Below are 24745 nucleotides of genomic sequence, written 5' to 3' on the forward strand. Positions count from 1 at the left end.
GCTGGTGAACGGTGACTGAAGCGGGATCCTAAATGTTTGTAAAATGAACCCGTCGAGATGCGCAACGGCACAGTAGAGTCGCTCGTTAAAAGAAGACCTCGACGCCCCTCAGGAGCTCAAATCGACTTTCCAGTCGCACGGCAGGGGGGCAACAACACGGGCTACGTATTAGGGAGAATGTAAACACGCGTGTTTGCAGCGTTTTGCGCAAACAACACAGCAGTGTGTTTTGGAGTATAAATAGGTTTCTTTTTCTGCATTTTCCCCGAATGGTCTCCGAGGGAAATGCACACGAGGACCAAACGGCAAATATGTCGTCCGGTGGAGTTACGCAGCAACCCCTGCAGGCCAATTAGTTCAGAACAGCATTGCATTCATGTTGTGGAGATAAAAGAAAAGCCTGTTTCGCTCATAATAATAAGTTGCTTCCTTGCTGTTGTGACACTGCTCTCCCAATATAAAAAAAGAATAATATAACATTCTTCTTTCTATTTAAAGATTTTTTTTTTTTTTTGGTCATAATAAACATCTCGGGAGATCTTCTCACTTTCTTCTTGTATTCTTTTTTTGAATAGCATTTTTATTTTTTATTACCATGAGATTGTGGTCTTATTTCTTTTCTTATTGGACGAGTTATTCTGCGTTATGAAGACCTACAGCTTTCATTGTATTTATAAAAATGAAAATACACGCACTCCGACGATTGAAACGCGACTTGTTTGTACTTTTTTCAAGCTCGTACTGCAGGGGTTTTATTTCTCCAAAACAAGGGCTAAAAGAGGCTGAAACGCTGCACAGAGGTAATCGGGTGCTAAGTCTGGCCAGTTTTGTCACCTGGGGTGAACTCTGGCGTGTCGGATATCCATTGTCGATAGAAAAAAAAAAAAAAAAAAACTGATTAGTAGAGCTTTAACTATAAAAACGGCAGAGATCTTATGCACTTGATGGCTGCTCGATAGAAGGAAAGACATACAAGTTTGTTCAGTTGCCGTTGTGCCCACTGTGGGTCACTGTGATTGTGCAAATGCGTGAACTCACAAACACGAGAAGGCCGGCGTATCACGGAAGCTTCTCGTACCACTGGGGTGGGGCGAGGGGGGTGGGCCCTCAGTGCTAATGATAGGTCCGCCCCTGTATGTATTGTAAGAGATGGTTCGTTGAAATTACAATCTAATTTAGACGTGCTCCAGATCTGTCAGAGACAGCTGAGATGTATTAGGTCGAGCTCCGCGAGCCCGCAAGTTCCATCCGAGCGGAATACGAGTTGAGCGTCTCTGAAGTATACGAGCGAGTCCTCATTGACTGTTTGGCTTCTTCTCACTCCATTTCTCTCTCTCTCTCTCTCTCTCTCTCTCTCTCTCTCATACTCTCTTTCGTATCTCTGCATGCGGCAAACACATTTCGCCCACGGACGCAGCTGACCAGCCGCCTCTTTTCCCCCCTCGTGGACCCGAGCCGCTCGCCCACGGACGCGCCGCGTCGAAGTTAATTTCCGGACTCGTCTCAGACGATCGAGCGGTACGCGAGGGAGGTCTCGGCTCCGCTGACCCGCGTGATGAGGCTCGTGGCGGACGGTGACACCGGCGCGGGCAAATCGGCACGGCGTGCGCGCGTCTGCGACTTCCTCCAAAATCTGGCGCCGACACCTCCGTCGCCGTGACAGCCTCGCTCCTACAGGCCGGAGCGCCGGATCGCTTTTCGGCACCGCGATCGATGGGCGGCGGCTCCGGCGCCGGATTTTAATTGGCTGCTTGAGCCGTCGAGGAGCGCGGGGGGGGGGGGGGACCTTTTGATTCGGCCAGATTTGTCACACGGTGAGCCTTAATTGGCCGACGGACAAAACGTGAGGGAAACACATTACTTGAAGTGCCCGTGCGTGAGCCGTCCTAATTTATTACACAGACGCTGCAATCTGAAATGCCATTAAACTCAAAATGCCATTAAACTTTAAAATAAATTAGGGACTGATTGTGTTATGAGGCTCTTAAGTACTCATCGCCGAGTCCGGCGTGTCTTTTGCTTACAACGTAAATCATTTTGTTTAGTGTACACGGAGGGGAAGACAAAATAAATAGCGGACAAACGGCTCCTGCAGAAGTTCACCCGTGGCAAAGAATGGTCCGAGTCTCTAAAAATACAAATGCGCGTGTCAGCGAGCCACGGACGACCTCTGCCAGGAGCTAGCCGAATGCAAGTTGTTGCCAGGAAATTACCTCACCTGTGGAGCGCCACATCACGGAAGAAACGGCGGGCGGCTGGAGCCCCTTTCTTTCATTATTGCTGCAATATTTCGAGCCCGGGACAGGGCGAGGAAACAAAAACTGGAGGCACAAAGAGCAGCTGGGAAGTTGCCTCTGTCACAGCTCCCATGTTGCAGCCATTACCTGCGTGAGGCCAATAAACAACAGATTTAATCTCGGCTGAAAATGTCCTTCCTCTCTGCTTGACAGGTTACAATGGGCGTACGCAGTGTATGGCCTGTATGTGCCGTACAATCACCGAAGTGACACCTAAATGTTCACTCAATAGCACAAATCATCCTTTAATTATAACTTTTCTGGCTCTCTTCAATCATCACAACCATTTCTGAGGTGAAAACTCTCTCGAGATGGAAGAAAATGGCTCTAAACTGTCACCCCCCCCCCCCCCCCCCCCATAATTTTCTTATCAGTCTTTCATTGTAAACTTGCCGTCTTTGTATCTTTCTATTTTTTTTTTCGGTCTGAGAAATGTTCTGCTGTCCCATGACTAAATAAAAAAAAAAGCCTCGCGATGCTGCAAATATGCCTCGAGTCGCTGCCTCCGCCCCCCTCCCTCCCCCTCCCACCCGCCCTCCTTTTAAACTTCAACATAAGCCCGCTTTAGTGCCATTAAAATAACTTGTCATGACAGTGTAGCCTGGGAGCAGTGCAATCAATTTCCATTACATCAAGGCCCAACTGGGCATCGCCACTGAACTAAGCGCTGGTAAGCAATCTCCCTGACCGAGGGTGGTTTGCGTGGTGGCTTGTCTGCGTGCGTGTGTGTGTGTGTGTGTGTGTGTGTGTGTGTGTGTGTGTGTGTGTGTGTGTGTGTGTTGGCATGTAAAAGAGCAAGAGGATTTACTCGACTTCACTAACACGAGCACTTTCCTGCCTTACCGGTAGAGGGACTGAAGATGGGAAATATCCTTTTTGTATTTTAAAATCCCGTCTTCACGGGGACTGTTTTTCTCCCCCCCCCCGAAAAACATTTTGGTCACATTCCAAATAAGGAAACGAGGCTATAATTTCCCGTCAGAACGTCACACGAAATGATCACCAGCTGAACCATTCGCCCTCAACTCGGTACGGCGAGTCTCTCCCTGAAGTGATTTAGAATGCACCTTTTGTAAAAGAACAATCTTCAACTAATTAACATCGGAGTAATTTATGCCGCGAAATTGATTTTTGCTCACTATAAATTATGCAAGAGCTTCACCCGACGTCCCTTCCCACCTTCCTATCTCTCTGGCGGAATCGGAGGAGTGACACGTGGCCGGAGTGTCCTTGATGGGACGTTTCTACAAACTGTCAAAGACGGGGAGAGGCAGCGAAACGGGAACGTATGCACTCCGCGGCCATGAATCTAAAGCCAACCCAACAACTGCAGTGCAGACATGTACTCACACCAAGTGAAGAACAAGTAAAAACCTGCATTTCTGTTGCGAACACAGATGCACTCAAATCTTCCAGCTTCATTTGAACCCTGAAGTATTCAGGAGTTTTGCTTTTCTACCTCTCCTGCTACGACCTACCACTCCATATCACCACGGTGTGGAATTACATTAACACTCGTTCAGCGCGTTTTTTTTCCCCCCGCATCTCCAAAGCTATGGCGCTAAGTGAGTGCTAATTAGTAGAGTGAAGGCATTAATTATGTAACGTGTCATCTCTAATTAGCAATCCCTGATGTATGGAGTGTCAGAGGAGCATTTGTAAGCACAGTTAGCTAATTGATAGATATTTGATGAGATGTATGACAAGCTCGCTGCAGAGGTGACGCTCAGTTTAGGGATCCTAAATGAGGTGAGCATCTGTGAGGGCGATGCAGTTTTACACGTTTCCTTGCGTGTGACGTTGTACTTGTGATCGAATGGGAAAAGTAGCGCGAAGATGCGGTGCATTTATTCTCATTTAAAACGTCTCTTTTCCCGCGGTTCAGTTTCAGCTGTCAGAAAGAAAAAAAAAGAAGCAATCTTCATCAAAAGCATCATTATACCTGTCAAATCACGAGGAATATGTCAAATAGCTTCCCGCTGTTGGTAATTAGGGCCTATAAGCTCTTGATCCCACTTTCATGCACGGGGATTATTGCCGAGGCTTTTTGTCTTCCTTCTTAAAAAGAACCCAATCAATGGCGGCGCAGACACGGATCACCTGACCTTCTTTGAATTTCGCTCCGTCTGTTCAAACCAGCGCGGCATCTGCTGCTCGGTTTCACCCTCGTCTCTTGGGCGACGACGTTTCGGCAAATGTTCGACCGAAACACTTCTGGGTTCGGATTCTTACGTAGGCCGACCGGACGTTTAGCAGAAACGATGCACCGGAACCTCCGGTCCGGCCTCCGTCAGCCCCGCGTCACGAAGTCTTGTGATAAAACGCCAAGAGAGATTAGTCCTTTGTTCGCTTAAAACAGCATTCGTGCCCAGAAAGTGCCACCTCATCAAACAAGGGGGACACTGATCAAAGTCACCTCACCTTGTGGAAAGCCGGGCCAAGTCGAACTAATTCTTGGGGCTCGGATGTGCCGGGGACAAGCCAAAGAAACAAAAACGAAAAAAAAACGGGCATCCGGAGTCACGTTGCCAATTACCTGTCACTGTTTCATAAAAGCAAACACAGCGCATGACCCGAGGACGCGGAGGAAGACAAACGTAGGGAGACAGACGTCCTCAAGCTCTGGTATCTATGAATGTTTGATCTCGGTGTCCATTGTACCGCCGCCTCCCGCAAATGAAAAACCGCGTTTGACGGCCGTGTTTTCGCGCAAATTGCGGCGCGTGCCGGTAGTTACCGGCAGTAACCGAGCAACGACTCCGGTTTGAGAACGCCACGCTCGGCACACGCTCCACGCTCAGACATTTTCTCTCCCGCTTCGCCGGCTTCCTCCCCCCCCCCGCTGTAAGCTCTGCAATCACATCTCCCGTGTGCTGCTCCTTTTGATGGCGCCAGCAGGTGGAAGCCCTACTGGGATGCTGAGTGTGCACTACAGTATATACACACACACACACACACACACACACACACACACACACACACACACACACACACACACACACACACACACACACACACACACACACACACAGTGCTGCCGGATTGATCAGAGCGCAGGGGCGAGTTGACTCGCCGGGCGGCGTAGTGATGGCGAGGGAACGCATAACAAGCTGCCTGCCAAACCACGAGAGGGGTGGAGGGGGAGGGCGATGGGGGGGATCGTGGAAAACAAGGGAGACGTGGCAAACAGCTGGGCCCAGTGGAGAGTCGCATCGTTGACCGTGGGGAGATGTTGCATGGGAAAATGGATCGAGTTAGAGCAAGAGCACAAAGTGAAAGCTGTCTTTAAATCCTCGCCATTTAATGGGAATACAGCAAGAGTTAATCCGCTACGACGGTATCTTTGCAAATAATAGCATTTTTGATTCGTGTCTAAAAAAAATAGCAAAATTCTGAAATCTCTGACCAAAACTAACAAAACTGAGAGCAAATCTGTTTCCAACGCAAATGATTTTGTTCACAGTTCATATATTTTCATTTACCAATTTGATTTTTGAGTGCAGTGCAAGAATACCTTCATGATCCACCGGGCTTCAGCATCATACCGAGCTGTATGGAAATGAATTGTACTCAATCAAGTAGTCAATATCTCAGCTGTTCAATTACCGGGAGAATAACGATCAAATCACGAGTCATCTATCCGGCAAAAAAAAAATACAAATCGTTATCTCACTCCAGCTTGTCACATATGCAGATTTTCTGCTTTCCTACGGCGGCCCTCGGAGCTCAAATACACAAAACACAAGCAAACAAAGAGAGCACCTTCACTAATCCGACAGCGTGTGCAGCATTTTTAGGAAAGAAACGCTGCTGTGATAAAAAAAAAAAAAAAAAAAAACCAGCTAGACACTGACACGTGCTGCAAATTCTGAAAACACAGAACAAAGAAACGGCGCATACACGATGTGATGCATGTCGGCGCGAGGAGTTCGTATGCCCCTCCTTTTACTTGCAATAGAACCTCATTACACTTATCAATATCACAGCATCATGGTTTTTTTTGTTGACACATTTTGTGTAATCTACGACTGCTAATTAAGCTCCACAATTATCTGCTGCCGCTGCAGGTCGGACAAAAGAAGCAAACTGAAGAGATCACATCGGGCTCTGTTCATTTACCGTGGGCATTTCAACTGTGATTAATAAAAAAAATTAAAAATAAAAAAACAAACAGAAATAGATGAATCCAAAATTAAAATAAGCAGTCGTCTTTTAAAATGCTGTTATATGTTGTAAAAATGAATGTTGCATGGGGAGTTAGCAAAAAGGCAAAAGTTAATGATCCTCCACGGGAAACACAACATTTCACTGATCGTCCTCAAAGCGAGACTTCTCCGGCTGACATGCCCTCTGCAAATTAAAGCTGCACAGGAACCGTTTTCATCTGAAAATACACCCACCGCTCAATCTAAACCGCAAATAAGGACCGAGTGTGCTATTCTCCGCCGTAAATGAGACCCAGTTATGTCACGAACCCAGATAACATTTGTGACACGTGTTACGGTCAGTGGAAAGAGCGCGTGATGAATTAAAGCTGAGCAAAATAATAAAAAATATTTGTTTTAAAAACATCCCTGTTAAAAGCGATGAATGAGTGAGCTGGTGCGTGACGCTCGTACGGAAACAATTTGCTCCGAACCTGCAGCCCTTCTGGCCAGTGAGGAAACCAAATGTAGGTCATGTGACTTCTAAGTAGGGAATTTTAATATTTTTAAAAGACTGACAGCACTCAGGCTTGCGAAAGTGCAAATGAACCCAGTGCGTGTCTCAGCATGTCACGTGATGAGGCTTTTACAGTATTATTATGCGATTCTTCTTTTGTTTTTTCCTTCCAAACGTCATTCTTGCGGGGTACAATTCCTCCGAGTGTCTTTTTTTTGTTTTTTTTCTTTAACCCGACCACTATGTCTTTGTCTGAGTGGAGGTCAGGGACGGTTTATTAAAGCCCGAGGAAGAGGCTGTTTGGAAAAACATCCAACTGATGGTGGACATTTTTTCCAGAGTCGGTGCTGAGAACGGTTGTCTTCCAGCATCTTAAAGCCTCCCACTGCATCACGTGTCTTCTTATTTGCCTCGTTGTTCATCTCAGAGCTGTAAGACGGATCTCAGGTGGCAAAATGTCGAAGACGACGAAGAAAAACAAGAGGAAGAACAAGAAGAAGAGAAAAAGCCACTGTCAAAGTCTGAGACTTTCCATTACTGGCTGTAAAGGAAAGCCTCAGGTTCTGCCTTTCGTCACTGACTGATATTTGGTCTTGGCCAGAGGAAAAAAAGAAAAAAGAAAAGAAAATCATTGCATTGACATCCATCATGTTTTAAGGGCCCTTCACTCAGCTTAAAGTGCATTTCATAACCGTGTACGGCTGCCTGCCTCCTCGCAGGGAATCTGCATAGTGGCGTAGTTTCCACCTCGCAGGGAAAATGATCTTTTTTGTTTGTACAGGTCAATCAAAAGCTTTGGGTCATAACGTGGTGGGAAATTGTGGCTACGTGTCGCTGATGACGCAGTTAAAATGTCTCAAATATAGAGACGGACATCACCAGTGGAACAAATAAAGAAACCAAAACAAACAAATTGCACAAAAATGCCAATCGGGAAATAAGAATTCTTCATTTACGCCTGTTCTCCGTATTCTGCCAGTGAGACTCACGACAAAACTCTGCCCGGTGTGTCTTCATCCGGCCCGCACGGGAATGTCTCACCAGACACCTGATACAGAAACTACTGTATGCTGTGTAACAAAGAGAGCTTTATCAGGCGGTGACGGGCTCAATCAGCATTACGTGAACTCGTTTGGTAATAAGGGCTAGAATCCAACAGATATTCATTGATGTGTAAAAGTCCCGCACTGTCGCTTTAAATATAGGGCATCTGCCTTTACAGTCCGACAGGAACGCAGTCTTGTTGTGTCATTGGATGCCTCGGTCTTCCTCCTTTTTCCATCGTGCTATCACACGTATCATTGTGACAGATAGAAACAAGCCGGATCCGAGTGCCCAAGGAAAAGCCGGAAGGTAAAAAAAAAAAAACACACTCTATAGCTCATTTCCACGGCAACCAGATGTTTTGAGTGACAATCTTAATTAATCCACTGAAATCCCACTGCGATGTGATGTGTGGTGCGAACAGCACACGGTAGGACCCTCCGCTTCGGGGCACGGTGAGGGCGTGGCGATCATAATGCCGTGCCAAGGGCACGACGTAAGAGCGGTCAAGAAACTAAACGGAACCACACACACACACACACACACACACACACACACACACACACACACACACACACACACACACACACACACACACACACACACACACGTGTGCATTCCTCACAGGACACTTGAGCGCATGTAGATCTGGCTGCACTGACAAACAGACAAACACAAAAGACGTTTAGGTTTCGCAACTTAACATAAAGCCACGCTATAAATAACTCTCACTCCTGAGGATTCAACTACCATAAAGCCCTGCTATAATAAATAACTCTCACTCCTGAGGATTCACAGAATCAACACGCTCCGCCGACCGCAGCAGGACACGATGAACGTGAATCACAGCGCTTACAGAATAATGACGAGCTTCATTTTTATTCATAAGTACATTCCCTGATAAAATGACAAAAATATCAAAGGTAATGAGATCAAAAACATGCAACAATTAATAAACCTCATCAAGCACCTGCTGATTACATGCTGTATGAAATTCACGAGAAGAAAAGGATTACTTTCTAAATCCACTCGTTGCGTCTCCTTCCCTCTTCCACTGGCACTTTGGCCAGATTAATTATCTTCCATCAATTAAAAGACAAATTATATTCCAACCTTCTTCATATGCTAATGAATCCACTCAGAGATGGGAGGGGAAATAGGTAATGGCCACCAAATGGTGCTGGCAGGAGATACACCCTGCGGAATAGAGGTGAAAGAGAGGCAGTCGTGTCGTATCGAGCCAAAGAGGTAAACAGTTTATTAGGATTAACAAAGACGCAGAGGACCCTGTTAACATTTTACTGTTCCAAATGACTTCATACTGTAAATGACTGAACACTAAATGGATATTTGCAGTTACATAACGTCCCCTGGTGTTGGTATTTGTGCCACAAGCTATTTATGTTCCTCTTGCCGCCGCCGCCGCCAAAACAAATGCCACCTTTATTTTTACTCAGCACAGCTAAAGTAATTTGGCTGCTTCTGGAGAACAATAGACTAGACTCAAAAATAGAAAAATCAATATGTTTCAGCTGTAACATTCATCATGGTGGCAGGATTGCATATATTATAGGTAATGACATCCAAGGTATGCCAGACCTGGATGCAAAAAAACAAAACAATGATTCCAACATTGAAAAGAAAACTAAAAGAAAAGTTTCTCCTGAAGCCTTTGATGTGCCCTTAACAACACTATTTTGACCATTTCAGTTTTTTTGGTTTAAATACTCCTGCGTTGCCATGAGGACGAATTTACACTGCTAAATAATACTGCTGGTCTGTTAATTTAATTGTATTTCCAAACAAAATTCGAATGTTATTGGCACGTGGACCATTGCAGCAAAAGAAGTTATACAAAAACATCCCGCATTAATATCGGTGCGCTGAATCTGATTGTGTTATCTAAATAACGACACCTGATTCACACGCGTTCTAATTATCCTTATCTGTACCCAATTTTAATTGGATTGTAATACGCAAATTAGCGCAGCGCAGTTCATTTGGGAACAAAACGAAGGGAACAGAACTCTGAAGAAACGCCGCAACGTTCACCAGACGAGTTTTGTGTAAAAGATACAGCCGAGCACACGTGCCCACGTGCGGAGGCGTCGGTGACGGCTCCGCATCCATGTCACCATTATGTCATCATGGTTTTACATTTCCTGGTGGTACCTCGCGGCTCTCATCTCGGAGACGAACATCTCGAAGGTGTGTTTGTTTTATCTGAAGAGGAGGTGCTCTTCTCGTGTACATTTTCGCATTCAATGAGCCTCTTAATTAAGAAGCTTCTTCTTTGTACCTGCATTTGGCAAACAAGTTGGCCCGTAGCTCGTGGGTTTGTCTTTGCTGGTCGTGTTCCTAAAGAACACATGGGTGAAAGCAAAGCGCAGTCATTTTTTTTCCTCAACTTGAAATTCACGTTCGGCACTGCACTCGTGTTCCTCTCTATCGTCTACATTTGCAGAAAATAGCCCCCGGCTTACCGACACAACACAGAAAAGAAAAAAAAACGAAAAACATATCGAGGGAAAAGTTCCCATCAGTCAGGAGCGGCGGTCGCGTCTGAGGAAGCAAAATCAGTTCTTTTCATTTCCAACCAGTCAAGTCGCTGTGCAATAATATTCAACAGTAAGCGAGACGCTGAAATAGCATGACGCTATCTGGCAAGAAACCGCCGTTCACTCAAGAGGAATGGGTTTTCAACGTGCCAGACCGAAAGACGGCGGAGACGAGAGTTGCATCGAGGACCGCTTTAAGCTCCGGAGCCGCAGTATCAGATCCGTCCATTGAAAACGCTCGGGCTTAAAAGCGCTACCTCAAAATAAGCAGAGCGGGTTAACAGCATCAGTCCCAGCTCATTAGCTACACCGACAGTCTATTTTACACACCAAAGTCACTGCTCCCCCTGTATATCTATTGCATCGGCGCTCCTTCATTCGGCAGTGTTTAATCCGAGACATCAAACGATGCGCCTTACAAAGAAGTCACGAAACCGCAAATTTCCTTTAAAAAAAAAAAAAGAATGTCGCTTCCAATCACCGGCGAGGGAGCTCATTACGATTTTAGCTACGCTCATTATAATCAAATGGAGCCTGACCTTTCGTCCGACCGTGCCGCTCTGGGAAGGCCCGCAGGCCGTTGATGAAGCAGGGAGGGGCGAGGGTGATGACGGTGAACTGGAACCACCCCGTTGGCGACGTCCCCCGAATTACTCGGGGAGCGACTCCGTGCTAAAAAACGGTCTAAAACCTTCGAGGGGATCCGTGTTTGGTAAAGCGGATGTTGTTAACGGGAACGACTACAAAGATTTAACACTTTACTGCTTCATCTGTATTTACCGTGACGACCAAAAAAAAAAAGATGTCCGGGCCCTCAGTTAGCTGGAAACTTCACTTCCCTACCGAACAGCAGATTAAAACAACACGGACGATCCCGCTGACGCCTTTCTGGCGTATAATCAAAAGCGCTGCGTTTTCTTTTTTGAAACTTCAAAGAAAAACTTGGGAACGAACCGCCGACAGAACTCTCCCATTTTTGATAAACGTTCAGGTTTCGTAGGATGCTCCAGGTTGCAGGTGAATTTCCTGCAAAAACACCGAAAACAAGTACGCGACATACTCCAGGTAATGGCTCACTTTTGAAAAGTGGCCTTTTTCGGCCTTAAGTTGAGGCTCGTTTGGCTCTATTGTGATGCCGTGTTGTTCCTCTTGTTCGGCTTCATACTTCTTTTCATCGGCCTTCTAGATGGGAATATAATGGGGATAAATGGCTGACAATTTCCTAAACAATTGAACCCTAGAATGCTTGTTAACATGATTAATTGAGAAAATTAGACAGACCTGGGCGTTTTTCCGACACGAGTAATAAAAATTAAACAAGTGGAGGACACTGACTCAGAATGAAACCAGTGGATGGTTCAAAAAAAAGAAAAAGAAAAAAAAAGTGTTGTACATTGATTATTCTTTGATGATGATTACATGAAAGCTCGAGGCTTATGGAGTGTGAGATTAATCCAAATCATGAAAGCTGCTCTATTTACTAGTCTAAACACCATGCGCAGGAGCTCTTTCCAAGCACAAAATCCCCCTCCGTGCAGGATGGGATGCGTTTCATGTGTAGAGAAGCAGTGACATCAGACAGAAGTGGAAGACAGATCAAAAGAACTGGGTCGTTAGCATGATCGGTGCAGCCACCGCGGCTGCACGAAAGGAAAACTCCCCGTGCAACAAAAAAACCCCTCAAAACTTCTTCAATCAAAACCGGAAAATAAATAAATAATAAATAAATCCAAAACTCAAAAAGAAAAGCGTATCTGCCAAAAAGGAAAGCAACCGAGCCAAACGCGGAGTGAACACTGGCATCGGTTTCCAAAGATAAAAACCGGCAGGAGTTGAGAGAAAACAATGAGAGCTTGTATTACGCTTTGTTGGCTCGGGGCAAAATTGCATCTTGTGACTTACGGTGAAAGTCAATTCAGGGTGACACTGTCATCTTTTTTTTTTTTTTTCAGAGCTACATTCTAAAAAGGATGCAGCTTGTACCTACAAGTGCAATGAAATTAAAGATTTTCTGCAGGAAACAGTGTAGAAGTATAAAAAAATTTAAAAAAAAAGCAAACACACGACAACAAACGACAACACAGCGACCCAGCGGTCCCGTAGGGGCCGTCAGAGTCGGTACGTCCCGGACAGCCTATGAAAAGGCTAAACGGAGACGCATTCACACCGACGCCGGACTGGTGGAGGGAGGAAACCCACAGAGACACTGATTGAAGGGTATTTTTCTTTCTAAAAACATCATAAATGCCGCCTGCACTGCCGCGGCCCAATCGTCAATCATCTTTCCTACCTGTTTAGCAATGCCTAACGTCTCAAACCCAGACAGAGAGATTAAGACTATTCCCCTAGGATGACACTTTGAGGCTGGCGGCAACATGATTTACGACTCCGCCCGGCCTCCGCCGAGTCCCTCTTTGTGTCTTTAGAAATGTTACAAAGCGTGATCAAGCAGCAGTCGACTGCGAACAGGTCGTCCGCCCGCCACGCCACGGTGACGGCGAGGCGGGCGCCCGAAACGTAACAACTCCGTCCGTCCGTCCGGACTTCCCCCTCCGTCGTTTTGCTCGCGTCGCCGCAGGACGCGAGCCGCCGCAGGCAGCGTGAGCTCGGCGTCACGGAGAGGAGAAGCTGTGGCCGTGTGAAATTGTACAAAGAGGCACTTTGACCCAAAAGGCCACGTTTAAAGGAACGTTGGACGCCCGGCGCAGATCGGTGACGCGGGGCCATTTCAAACCCAGCGAGTCGTATTATTCCCCTGAAGGCGCATTACGTCCGAAGCTCGGTAGAGGAAACTTTAAATAAAAAAATAAGAGACAAATAAATGAAGCAGTCAACAGCATTGCAAAAAAAAAAAAAAAAAAAAAAACCTCTAAAGATGCTGTTTTATCACAAACTTCACCCAAGAAAACGAGCAGAATAAATTCCGATCGCATACTGTGTGCCTAAAAAAAACCAAAAAAAAACAGAAGCGTGTAATTAAGCAGTAAATTCGGGGTTGTCCCTATCCACGCTGCCCTGCCGTGTCAACCTTGGCTGTGACACTGTCAGTGACAAGCAATCTGTCACCCACTTTAGGTTCAGGCTTAAATATTTCAACAGCCCTAAGAAAAAGTGCTGAAGTGGCGCCGTGTGAATTCCACTACTTAGCAATTAAAGCAGCCCGGAAGTGAGGAGACAGCGGCTCTATTGACTGCGACACTTTGGCAAAAAGGAGCAGGAGTCAGCTTTGAACAGCAGAATTGTTTTTGAACAACAACAACCTCAAGCAACTGTTTTCTTTGGCAAAAAAAACCAACAAAAAAAATACAATGTGTAAAAAAACAAACAATCACCAGACACCGAGCACAGAAACATGAGCAACGGGCGAAGGACACTTTGGGGGATTTGTTTTGTTTAGAAATGTGCAATGAATAAAAAAAAAATTAAAAAAACCTGCAGTGATGCTTTCAGTGTGCAGTCGCTCTCCTTCTTTGTTTGTTGCAAAAAAAACTCAAGGTCTCCACCCCTTCAGTAAAACGCCAAAGAATAAACATCTCCACAAAATTAAAACCGTGATGACTCCGGCGTCAGAGAGTTCGCAGAAAAAAGAAGTGAAGAAATGCTTCTTTACCTGTGACGGAGAGCTCGGTGGTCCTCCGCACCATAAAGTTCCCAAACGGCAGCTCACACGTGTAATTCCCAATGTCATCTTCCCGTACTTCCTTGATGGACAGGATGTCCCTCTTCCTTTCTATGGTTTGTCTCCACTGCTTTGGCTTGCACTCCTTTTGTCGAAAAATAAAGACGAAACGTGAGCGCGTTCGTGTTGAAGCAAATCCCACATGCTAGTTGCACTGTCTGCTTTCAATCCGATCGTTTGAAATCGGCAGGAAACACGAGTTTACTTCTTTACTTGTAATCATTTTCAACAGACGAGAAGCACGATTTTGGATTTGATCTGAAATGATCTGACATTTGTTCCATAACATCCTGTCATAAAACACCGCGGCAGCTTTAAACACAGTTACGGCCCAGAGAATTCATATCGGCACACGAACTCTCTCAAATGATGCCAGATTTAAGACATTAGTTTGCTGCACTCCGGTTGTTCAGACAAAAACACTGTTTTAAAGTGTGATTTATGGGATTGAGTGGCCGTGCATTTATCATTCTGAGGCGGGACAGCTGCACTGGATCACGCTGCATCACCTGTTTGGGGAAAAAAAAATGATAGCGTGGTTTATGTGTACATTTTGTTTCCTAAATTCATCGTAGCTTTGGATTTACCTCGGGTTGCGTCGTCGCCGGGCGACGATTTGATTGGCTGTTCGTTTCAGCGTCCGGTGGTTCATTGATGCCTCAATAACAGCCTCCGCATGTAACGTGGATTCATGCCTCTTCTGTCTCTACTGGTTGATACCGAGTAGGTGGCGAGTACAGAGTAAGTATGGACTTCCGGTGACAGCTGAGGCCCTTCAGATTTTGGGCCACAAAAACACCACAGGCGAAAGGAAACTGGGCCACCGTGGGTTGGCCTCCCAGAATTCAATCAGCCCCCTGACAAAGCGAGAGCCAATAACCTGAGGGTGTGGGGCCCACGGTCATTATCTGCTATTTTAATTTGATTCCGTGGGAAAGCGAAACGATGTGGCTACCTAATCCTGCACACTTTCAGGGGAGGGGGGGTGGCGGGGGGGGTGGGGGGGGGGGGGTGGTGCTCCTGCCTGGGTCAGCTACACTGTGGGCCTTTCATTCAGCAAAACGAATGCACTTCTGACGGCTACATGCTTATTTTGTCGACCGTGGTTTCACAAGTCGAAGGGGGAGACGGTGTCTGAAGCCAATTTGCGCTGAACATGTCTGACCTTAACGAGGAACTTCCAATAAATGACAGAATTTCCTGCGAAAGGGAAGCAGCTTTTTTTTTTTATCATTTGTTTTGAAAGCTTGCGTTGTTATTTCGGCGGACAAAACTCTTTCTGTCAACGACATCACGCACTTCCGTACGAACTGAAACAACAACAACAACAACAAAACATCTCACCTTGTACCACACGATTTCAGGCTCCACGCCGGGCTGGATATAATCCTCGATGCCCGGGCAGCTGATGTCTTTGCTCTTGCTTAGTTCCGCCTTCTCGAAGAACCTCATCTTGGAGTTGTAGCAGAGGTCCGTGTCGTTCTCTGCCACCGTGAGAGACATGGACACCTTCATGCAGTACGTGGAGTTCCTGCAAAGATAAAACGTGAACGAGTCGGTCAGGGACGTCGATGGGTTCGGGTCACATTGAAGTCTTTCCGGACGCTATAGCGAAAAAAAGCCGCGGCCGTCCATCTCTCGGTCCGTTCCGTCAAAAGTGAGTCGTTAAATGCGGCGCGTGTCGATGGGTGGAAACCGTCCTTTCGAGAGCGATTGTTCTTTTTCACGACCGACGTCATTCTCTTCCAAGGAAAAGCCTTCCTGAATTTCACACAATTACAGATCCTCATCCGTCGAGGCACGCGGGCCAGTGTCGGATGATCATCCTCCCTCTCTTAAACTAGTAACGGATAACCGACCGCGTGTCAATGGACACGTGCGCGGATAAAAAGGCGGGCGGTGATGTGGAGCGACAGCTCTGAATGTCAACAGCTCTCGAAGATTGATTGAGCCTTTTGTTTTCCCGCGTTAAGCAGACGTAGCGCGGGCCAGCAGAAAATCACTCGCTACAATTGATGTAGTGTAACTGCTCCGGTCATATACGTAAAGAAGAGGATTTACAACGCGAGAGGAGAAGGGGCGTAAAATGCAAGATTACTTGTAATGTTTGGAGACTGCGCGCTCGCCTGGGCCCAGACACCGGTGAGTGTTCATCCGCGGCGGAATAAACATTTCGTTTTACTGCTCCTCGCTATTGCGGTGCGCCCGCGGTGATTTGTGTTGCCGCCCCCCCCCCTCCGCTGGGAACGCTCGTCTTTCAATACTAGACCGATCTGGCGGAGCGTTCCCGCGCGCGTGCGCGGGGAGCTCGTAGGGTTCCTGATCAGATTTCGTCCCGCCCGGGAGACTAAGCGTTCACAGCGATGCCGTTTGGGTCATTAGTGGGACAGCGGTTTGGAGATTGGATCTGCTGCTCGAGTAATTCTTAACAGAACGTGGAATCAATGAACGCATCGATTTTGCTGCGAAAGTTGTGCTATTTGAAGGAGGGGAACAGAAGCAAAGGTCCTCGGTGATCAATGAATTCAATAAGAGCACCTTTGCTTTGCCCAAAATGCCTAATAAGACTGTCACAATTGACGAGCACTCCAGCCTGACTGCAGCAAATCCCTCCTGGTTAAAAGAGCCAACAAATTGGCAGTGTTTAGGAAAATCTCACTGCTAATTTTCTAACTAAAGCTGGTTACACAAACTGAGCTGAACCAACAAACAATTACAAACACGTTAAATCCTGACATAATTGCAAAGCATTAGCCGCCTCGTGGATTAGTGCAACACACGCTGGTCTTCGCTACGGCATCGGCAAACAATCCCTCGCCCTTCGAACCGACCGCAGGCCGCGGCGCGCTCCTCTTAGAGGAAGTGTGCCATTTTTCGCCGAGCCCGGATGCAAATGTGACATGATGTGGAGATTATCCCAGACAACTTCTACCAGATGGACACCTGTGCAAATGAGATCCCGCGGGTGCTCTCTCGTCCCCGTTAAATATTCTGGGCAGCGCTGATAAACCGGCCGGCCGGAAGAGCGAGGGAGAGAATTGTGTCATCTGCTCCGCGTGAGTGATCGATGGTACGGGCCAACGCTTTGTCCTACGATGTCTTTCCAACGTTTCGCATCCATCACGGTGCCTTTTGAGCCCAAAGAGCCGGGTGATCTCTTGACTGTTCGCTTCAGCGAGTGTACGGTAATATTCATGAGGCCCGTTCAAAAGAATAAGCAGGGAAATGATCCCGCTCCGGAGACTCGACGGTGAACCTGCGTGCTGAGCATTTGTGGAACCGCGAGATACAGTGATAACAAGCCCGGTGATGGCGTGGCATTAATGGGTGAGACTGTCTGTCAAACATGTCAAACTGGAGGGGATGTAGCAATGCCGCGGCAATGATAGATAGCATCCTGCATACATCAACCCGGAGAGGTGTTAGGCTGACAGCTATGGCGTACAGCTGGAGGGCAGGCAGAGGACTTGAGATGCAATATGCGGCAAATTCTGTGAAATTATGTGCAGTGGTCAGTTAGGAGTGAAGCAGCCAGCTAGAGAGGATTATTACTGGCGTGCTGCGGAAGACACCGCAGTCTCTACCTACTGGAAAACACTCGTGGGATTTTGCGCTGGTTAATTTTTTTAGATGACTAGTATCCTCTTTACCATCTGATACATATATTTTGATTTGATTTGATTGACTGATTAGGAATCTACAGCACCAGAAGATGGAACCTGCATCTCTTCCATCTGGTGTTAAATAATAGGCGGGAGAATTGATTTGGAAATTCTCCCGAGATATCAGGGGCACCTGTGGGGAAATTAATGATCTAACTTAATGAATCTCTTAATTAAAATAACTCCTCTCTAATATAAATAGGATGATGGAATAATTGCTAATTACTTATTACAGATGAATTTCAAGTAACACGAAGTGTCTCGGTATATAGTGGAATTCACAAGGCGACGAGGTCACGAGGTTGATTAAAGGTTACTTGGGACGATGTCATTACTGGACAGTGAGATGAACCCACCGTGGACATTAACCCTTTGGAGATTTAATACACAACGCTGACCTACGCTGTACAGTGACATTAGGGATCTTACCTCAGGATGTCATTAGCATTTAAACAGAGATGACTGACCTGGGAGCACATGTGCTGCAACACAATCTGCGCTGCAATAAAACAACAGATGCACAAAAAAATATATATGTAGTTATTTGGATGCGTCTGAAAATGACTTTGGCACACTTGCAAACTACTTATAATAACTTCAAACTGAAAAATGCAACCGATCAACAGGCAACAGCCTACTTGAAAAGATCGTCATTGAAAGGATTCCTGTCTCATCCGGGTGGGGGGGGGATTAAATCTAGCATCAAAAGTGATGGAGGCACGCCCCATTCTGCTGTTTGATTAAAAATAAATCAATAAATAAACATATATTTACCCTCCATAATCAGGGCTGCGTTGGTGTTCGTGCATTGCTCCAACTACTATACGTAAATTGTAAGACCGGGTTAAACTGAGCATCGATCAACCGAGGACAGAAAACACTGTTATCAAATCAACACAAAATCCTTGAGGTCCGAGGATAATTATAGTCGGATATAAACAGACTAAAGTGTTTTGTAATACTTGAGTGAAAATGAATAAATGAGTGTTCTCGGTGGATACAGATTCACCGAGGACTACTTAGTGATGTGCCGGATCCGAGAACAAGTCTGGCCACAATGCTGCCACTTCACCGTCCATTAGAAAGTGACAAAATACCAACATTAAGTGGTTTAGTAACGTGGAGCCATAAAGATGCTCGCTGGCACACGTTGTCCAAACTTGCTGACTGAGTGTCTTGCTGACGTACCTACGATCGTCTCAGAGTGTCAACCAAGTCTACGTCAGGATGTGCAGAGCAGATGTAGTAAAAGAAAAAAAAAAAAAAAAAAAAAAAAAGCCAACATCTTTCCTGAGAGAACACACTCAGCAGTTAATGGAGCCTGGCGTGATGTGATGTGACAGATGTGGCAGACGGGCAGGAAAAAGTCTGGTCACCATCAAATGGTGCCTGAGACCAAGACAAGTTCAAACTGGCACGAGCCTGAGAAAAAGTAGTTGGAAAAGTGACCTTGCCACGGCGCCGGAGACCGACTTTGGATTCACGCGTTACACTTCTGGACACAGACGTGAACTGCAGCATGTGCGCGGCAGCTTCCCGTGACACCGTCAACCGTGTCAAAACCCCCCAGTGGTCTGGCGCTATCTTCCCTACCCCGCATAGCAAGCCAAGATTAACCCAGACCAAGATGGAGCCGGCCCAGTTATCCCGAATCAGTGTTTTAATGCCGGCTGTATTATTTATGGCCGGAGCGAAGGTCGCAGTGAGCAGTGGGGAGACTGGGGCTCCTACCTGTAGCACCCGCTCGTAACTCATCTGTCAAGTCGAGCAGCGAGCCCGGGATGATGAAGCACCCCGGCTCCACCAAATCTGTCTGCGGGCCAACTCGCTCCTACTTAGCCCCTGTCTGAGAGCGTGGCACTCGTCTGCCATTCTGGAACAACCGACTCCTACCTCAATTACAAACCCTCTTCCCTTCCCTCTCTCCTTCCCTCGGCCTGCGGTCCGTCTCCGTCCCCGTCTCCACCCGGACGCACCCCTTTTTTGGTTTTTTTTTCTCTCTCTCTCTCTCGCTCGTCTTGTAAGTACACGATTTCTCGGGGAGGAACACGTACCTCTGCGGCTAATTTAGTTTTGCCACGCTGTGAAAAACACATGCCTGCATCTGTCGACACGCTAGCACGCGCGCATCCAAAACAGCAGCAGCGCACGCCGCCTCCTGCGATGTGTAACGCTTTATGAGAGCGAGTGCAACAAAAAACGAGGGCTGGCCGGAGACTTTAAAGGCACACGGGCAAATTTAATGTTATTATTCGGTATTTTTTTTTTTATTACAATTGCTAAAGATCATTGAACACCTCCCGCGACTCCGTACCCGAATTATGAAACTTCTGGATATTAACAATGCATGCACAAAAACAATCCTTTCCCCCCGAAACCAACATTCTCCGAAGAGCTTGTTTCCCCCAAAAAGTCTCGGATTCTGTCGAGCCCTCCCTGAGCAGCGCGTCTCCGACTAACAGCGGCACGTCTCGGGTGCGCGAGCATTTCCCAGTCGTTTCCCTGCCGACGCCTTCAGGGAACTCATTTTCCATTCCGCAACACCCTCATCTTTATGCTGGCAACCTGATTTCATAACGAGCATAAACAATTTGTCTCCACTGCATTCTCTTCTAACTCTGTCGTGACCTTATTCATTGGCTCCCCAGGCCCTCCGGGTGTAATGTATGAGCAGTTATACCGCCGTGCATATCAAATATGGGAACGGGCTGTTGCACTGAGGGTAAGGGTTGCACTGGTGCAACATTGAGAGAGAGACAGGTCTACGGTGTATTGCTGCTGAATGTCATCATGGTTTCGGACGAGCAAAGCAGTTTTGTTTAGGAGATGTAACACACTAGATTACCTGTGTTAAGTTTAGGACCGTCTTCAGGTCGCTCTGGGAGCGAATGAAACACGGCAAATGTTCGCAGTTTAAAACAAGGAACTGAACTGCAATTTATTACAGTTATTAACACACAGAAAATCAAGGGAACAGCATAAAAGAAAAATAACAAATTCAAGTAATAACCCCAATACCGGTATTTCTCCTACAGTCAGTCAGTTTCAGTCTCTTGTCTTTCAGTCTACTACCCGGGTCGTGTACGTCTGGAGGCTCTCAGACCAACTCTTATCTGAATCTTTTTGCTCGTCGGTGCTCCGGCAGGAGAATCCAAGACGACCAAATGCAGCTTCACCCACGGAGAAGATGATCAGGGGTCACAGGGTCACTCAGCTCCAGCGCTCTGTGGAGGTTTCTGGGGATCGCTGTCTCCATCACAGATCCATACAAACAAAAACAATCTGCATACAGCAGAATTTAATACAATGTCAGTACTGTAATTTATAAACTCTATTGTTGGTGTAACAGTAAATGACCAGTAAAATATTATTACACACACATATATATATGTAAATATATATATAAAAAATATTCACTATGGTCAATATTAACATAGCAACATATTTCACACACACATGTCCTCATGTCTCAGTGACATCTATCACTTATACCTAACAGGCATTATTTAAACGTCCACCGTTACTAAGCAACACACTCAACAGCTGTTCTCAATTTGACCGTTTAACTTCTGGCGCGAAAACAAGAAAATGACGTCATCGTTCCCGCTCGGTTCAAAAGGTCCCGACGCATTAACGTAAAATAATATTCAACAACAAATTAATATTTATCTCCGACTGTTTGATTTTTTTCCCCCTCTTCTCTCCTGATAGATATCTTTAGCCCAACTAAACAACTGTGTTACAACTGTCCTCCTTTGTAGCTCGACAGCAAAGGCTAACTGTTAGCAACGCATTCGTCACTCACCGGAGATTCTTCTCAGACTTAAAAGAAACTTCTTCCTTCGGAGTCGGTCTGGTTAACGGTCAAATAAATAAAGCTCCTCAAAAGCAGTGAGAAAAAAAAAATATTAACCAAATGAGATTCTTCATGGTGGAGCTCATGACGCTGCTGTTTCATTCGAGACATAAAGGGTCTTCTTCCGGGAGAAGGCTTTGATCTCCCGACGTGCTCCGCGACAGCGCCCCTCTGGTGAACGTCGGTACTGCATGTGTGAGTTAACCCTTTAGTTGCTGGTAAAAAACTAACGTGGGTTACAGAAGCGAGAAATGTTCTTTGCGGAGTAAAACGTGACCGAACAAAATAGCGCATTTGCTTTTGAAAAATAAATGACTCTTTGACAAAAGCCGGTTCAATAGTGATAATACCTTGTCGAACGTCTCGCAATATGCGGCATCAGTAAAATTTGAATGAGCTCTTTAGGTTTTATGACATTTTAATGAAGTTTCTATCCCGAGTCCCAGCCACTTTCCTATTATTCTCTCACCCTCAGGATTCAGACGAGCTGTGTGAGTTCTCTTCTATATCACGGTTTGACTGACAGCTGTGGTATTGCAGATGTCTAGCTTGGAGCCCCGGCGTTCACAATCCAGCAGGGAGGGAGGAAGGGAGGGGAGAAAAGTTGGCCGGGGTGCCAAAGTGATTGTGCTTGGGGAATGGTATTTCTGACATTTGTCTGGCAGATAAAAACCACCATCAGATATGAGGAAGAGAAGGTCAGTGTCCCTGCTATCAGATAGCGATGGTTTGGCATCTTGTTTGATGACTTTCTCTGCTCAGTGCGGACCAAGAAAGCCAAATGGCTGGACATATGGGGACGCTTAGCTGAGGATGTGACAACAACATCCCTCAGTCAAGGATGTGAAAATATTTAGCCAGGGCATTATTGTGAATACAACTGAGTGGAAATAAATAAAAACCCGAACAGTATGTTGCGTGTGGGTGTCGGATTAACGAAGATTGATCTTGATAATAAATAAAAAAAAAAAAAATTGGTCATACGTGACCTTTTGCCGCATCGTCCCGAGTCGTCATGCAGATGGTGATGGCTGATTTGAATCGAGAGGTCTCCCGGAGCAAAAGCTCCTCGGTCGACCTTCCTTCCTCCCGCTGCCTGTAGCCAGGAGCCGTCTGAGCTCGGCTTAATCAAATGGAGTTGAGTGTGGGACAAAGGTCCAATCGGAAGCAGCGTGAAGGGCATCTGGTGAAATTGACTCCGACTGAAATGCGTGGCGGATTACACTTATAATTGATAAAGAGTACCCGATATACATCAAAAAGGAACATATGTGGAGCTGGATAGAAATCAGAAATGTTAACCATTGAAAAAATACGAACATATATTGAAAACAGGTGTCTGGTATATACGACTATTTATTGGGGTACTCAGGCATTTACACTTTTTCTACTGTAATTGTTTTTAGGCACTAAAACGGTGTATTATGCATCATGTCTGTGATTGGTCTACAAAGAGGATAATCTCGTCTTGATTTCTGTCACGATATGGTCTAAATCAAAATACTAAGAGCATCTAACCACAGCGAAAAACAAATTTGGCCTCACGGCATATCCAAAGAGAAAGATTAGTTTGCGGTGCGGACGCTCGTGCTTTACGTCCCAGAAATTCAAGAAGTCAGAATTTGAATGCATATTTCATCTTGTATTTGGAGGGAGTCTATGTCGGGTTTGACCGTATTAGCCGTAATACGTGTGCCTGCTTTTCCTGGTAACTATCTGCAGATAAAGGTTAATTAAAATGCTGAATTTAAGCTCTGCATGCGAGGAAACAATACACTATAACTACATAATGATTGGGTGAATACGATACCAAGTAATGAACCTGTTACTAAGTATCCTAAGGAGAAATACAATTTTGAGAGAAGTGTCAGCATCAGAGTATAAAATGACTGTGGTTGAAAACAACTGGGAACAAATATTATTACTGCATCTTCTATATGCATCGTATATCATGAATATATACAACAACAACAACATATTTTCTCGCAGAGTCTAGTGTTGCGCAATGATTATGAATACAGCCCATTAACTATGGTCAAATACTATTATTGACATATATATGTAATAAGTTCATTTTACCGTAGTCTGTTTTAATCATACCTTACGAGCATCAAAGTTCATGGGTTGTTAACAATAATGCGCAAATGAAAAATGAGTACAAATGTAAATGTCGTAAACTTATAAATAGTATTTTGAATGCATTTCTTCTACAGATGAAAGTCTATTACTGTCCACAATCTGGCACCAAAGTGGTTTCGAGTGCACGGTCTTCTTTGACACTGCCATTGTAACATCAGACGTCCACAGTGAATACCTGGCGAAGTTCACACAGCCACATCACGGGGCTGAATAAAGCACCGTGTGAAAGGTGGCCCGAGCCCAAACAGCAGCCCATACATCATCAGACAATGGCTGCTGGAAAACCGCCTCCACTAAAAACCACACGGAGCCAACTAAAAGGTTGTCCAAACACTGTGTCGACAGAGCCGTCTCTCTCTGTACAGCTGTAAAGAATACTGAATATGGGGAAGGGTCATCAATAACCTCTGGCTGGTGGACGAAGCAGCTCGGAAAATCCATATCACACAATTAACTAAAACCCCACCTGCGCACTGAGAAGAACGGCCGCCGGTGCTCTGGCACAAATTTCCTCAAAACCTCTCCAAGTAGGAACGTGGAAGATGCTCGTGTCTTCCCTTCATCACTGCTGCGCGGTATCTGCACTACACTTCTTTTTTGAGATAACCTTTTGTTTAGCCTTCACGGCTGTCGTGTTCACTTCACCGTCACGTTTGCAGCTTTGGGGATGACAACGTATGACGATTCATCGCCTGGTTGCAGGCTGAATATCTCGACAAATATCGATTGACGTGCCGTTAAATTCTCAACAGACACTCGGGGAATCTCAGAGAATGAACAAAACTTGGGTGACTTTTCATGCAGCGTCACCAAATATCAGCAAAACCCCCAAAAAATATTCCCAGGGA

At 45.9% G+C, this 24745-nt stretch overlaps 1 protein-coding gene across 1 annotated transcript in view; it reads right to left on the minus strand.

The window, feature by feature from the left end:
- Nucleotides 1–24745, minus strand: part of LOC138208481 (interleukin-1 receptor accessory protein-like 1-B) — a gene marked incomplete at its 3' end in the record, with an annotated part of 158733 nt that overhangs the window by 50590 nt on the left and 83398 nt on the right. The window contains 2 exon segments of the mRNA XM_069166364.1: nt 14172–14325; nt 15585–15771. Coding sequence (XP_069022465.1) covers nt 14172–14325; nt 15585–15771 — 341 coding nt within the window.

Source organism: Embiotoca jacksoni, unplaced genomic scaffold (assembly GCF_022577435.1).
Source record: "Embiotoca jacksoni isolate LCO1_2020_lvr unplaced genomic scaffold, fEmbJac1.0.p SCAF_38, whole genome shotgun sequence".
Classification (NCBI taxonomy): domain Eukaryota; kingdom Metazoa; phylum Chordata; class Actinopteri; family Embiotocidae; genus Embiotoca; species Embiotoca jacksoni.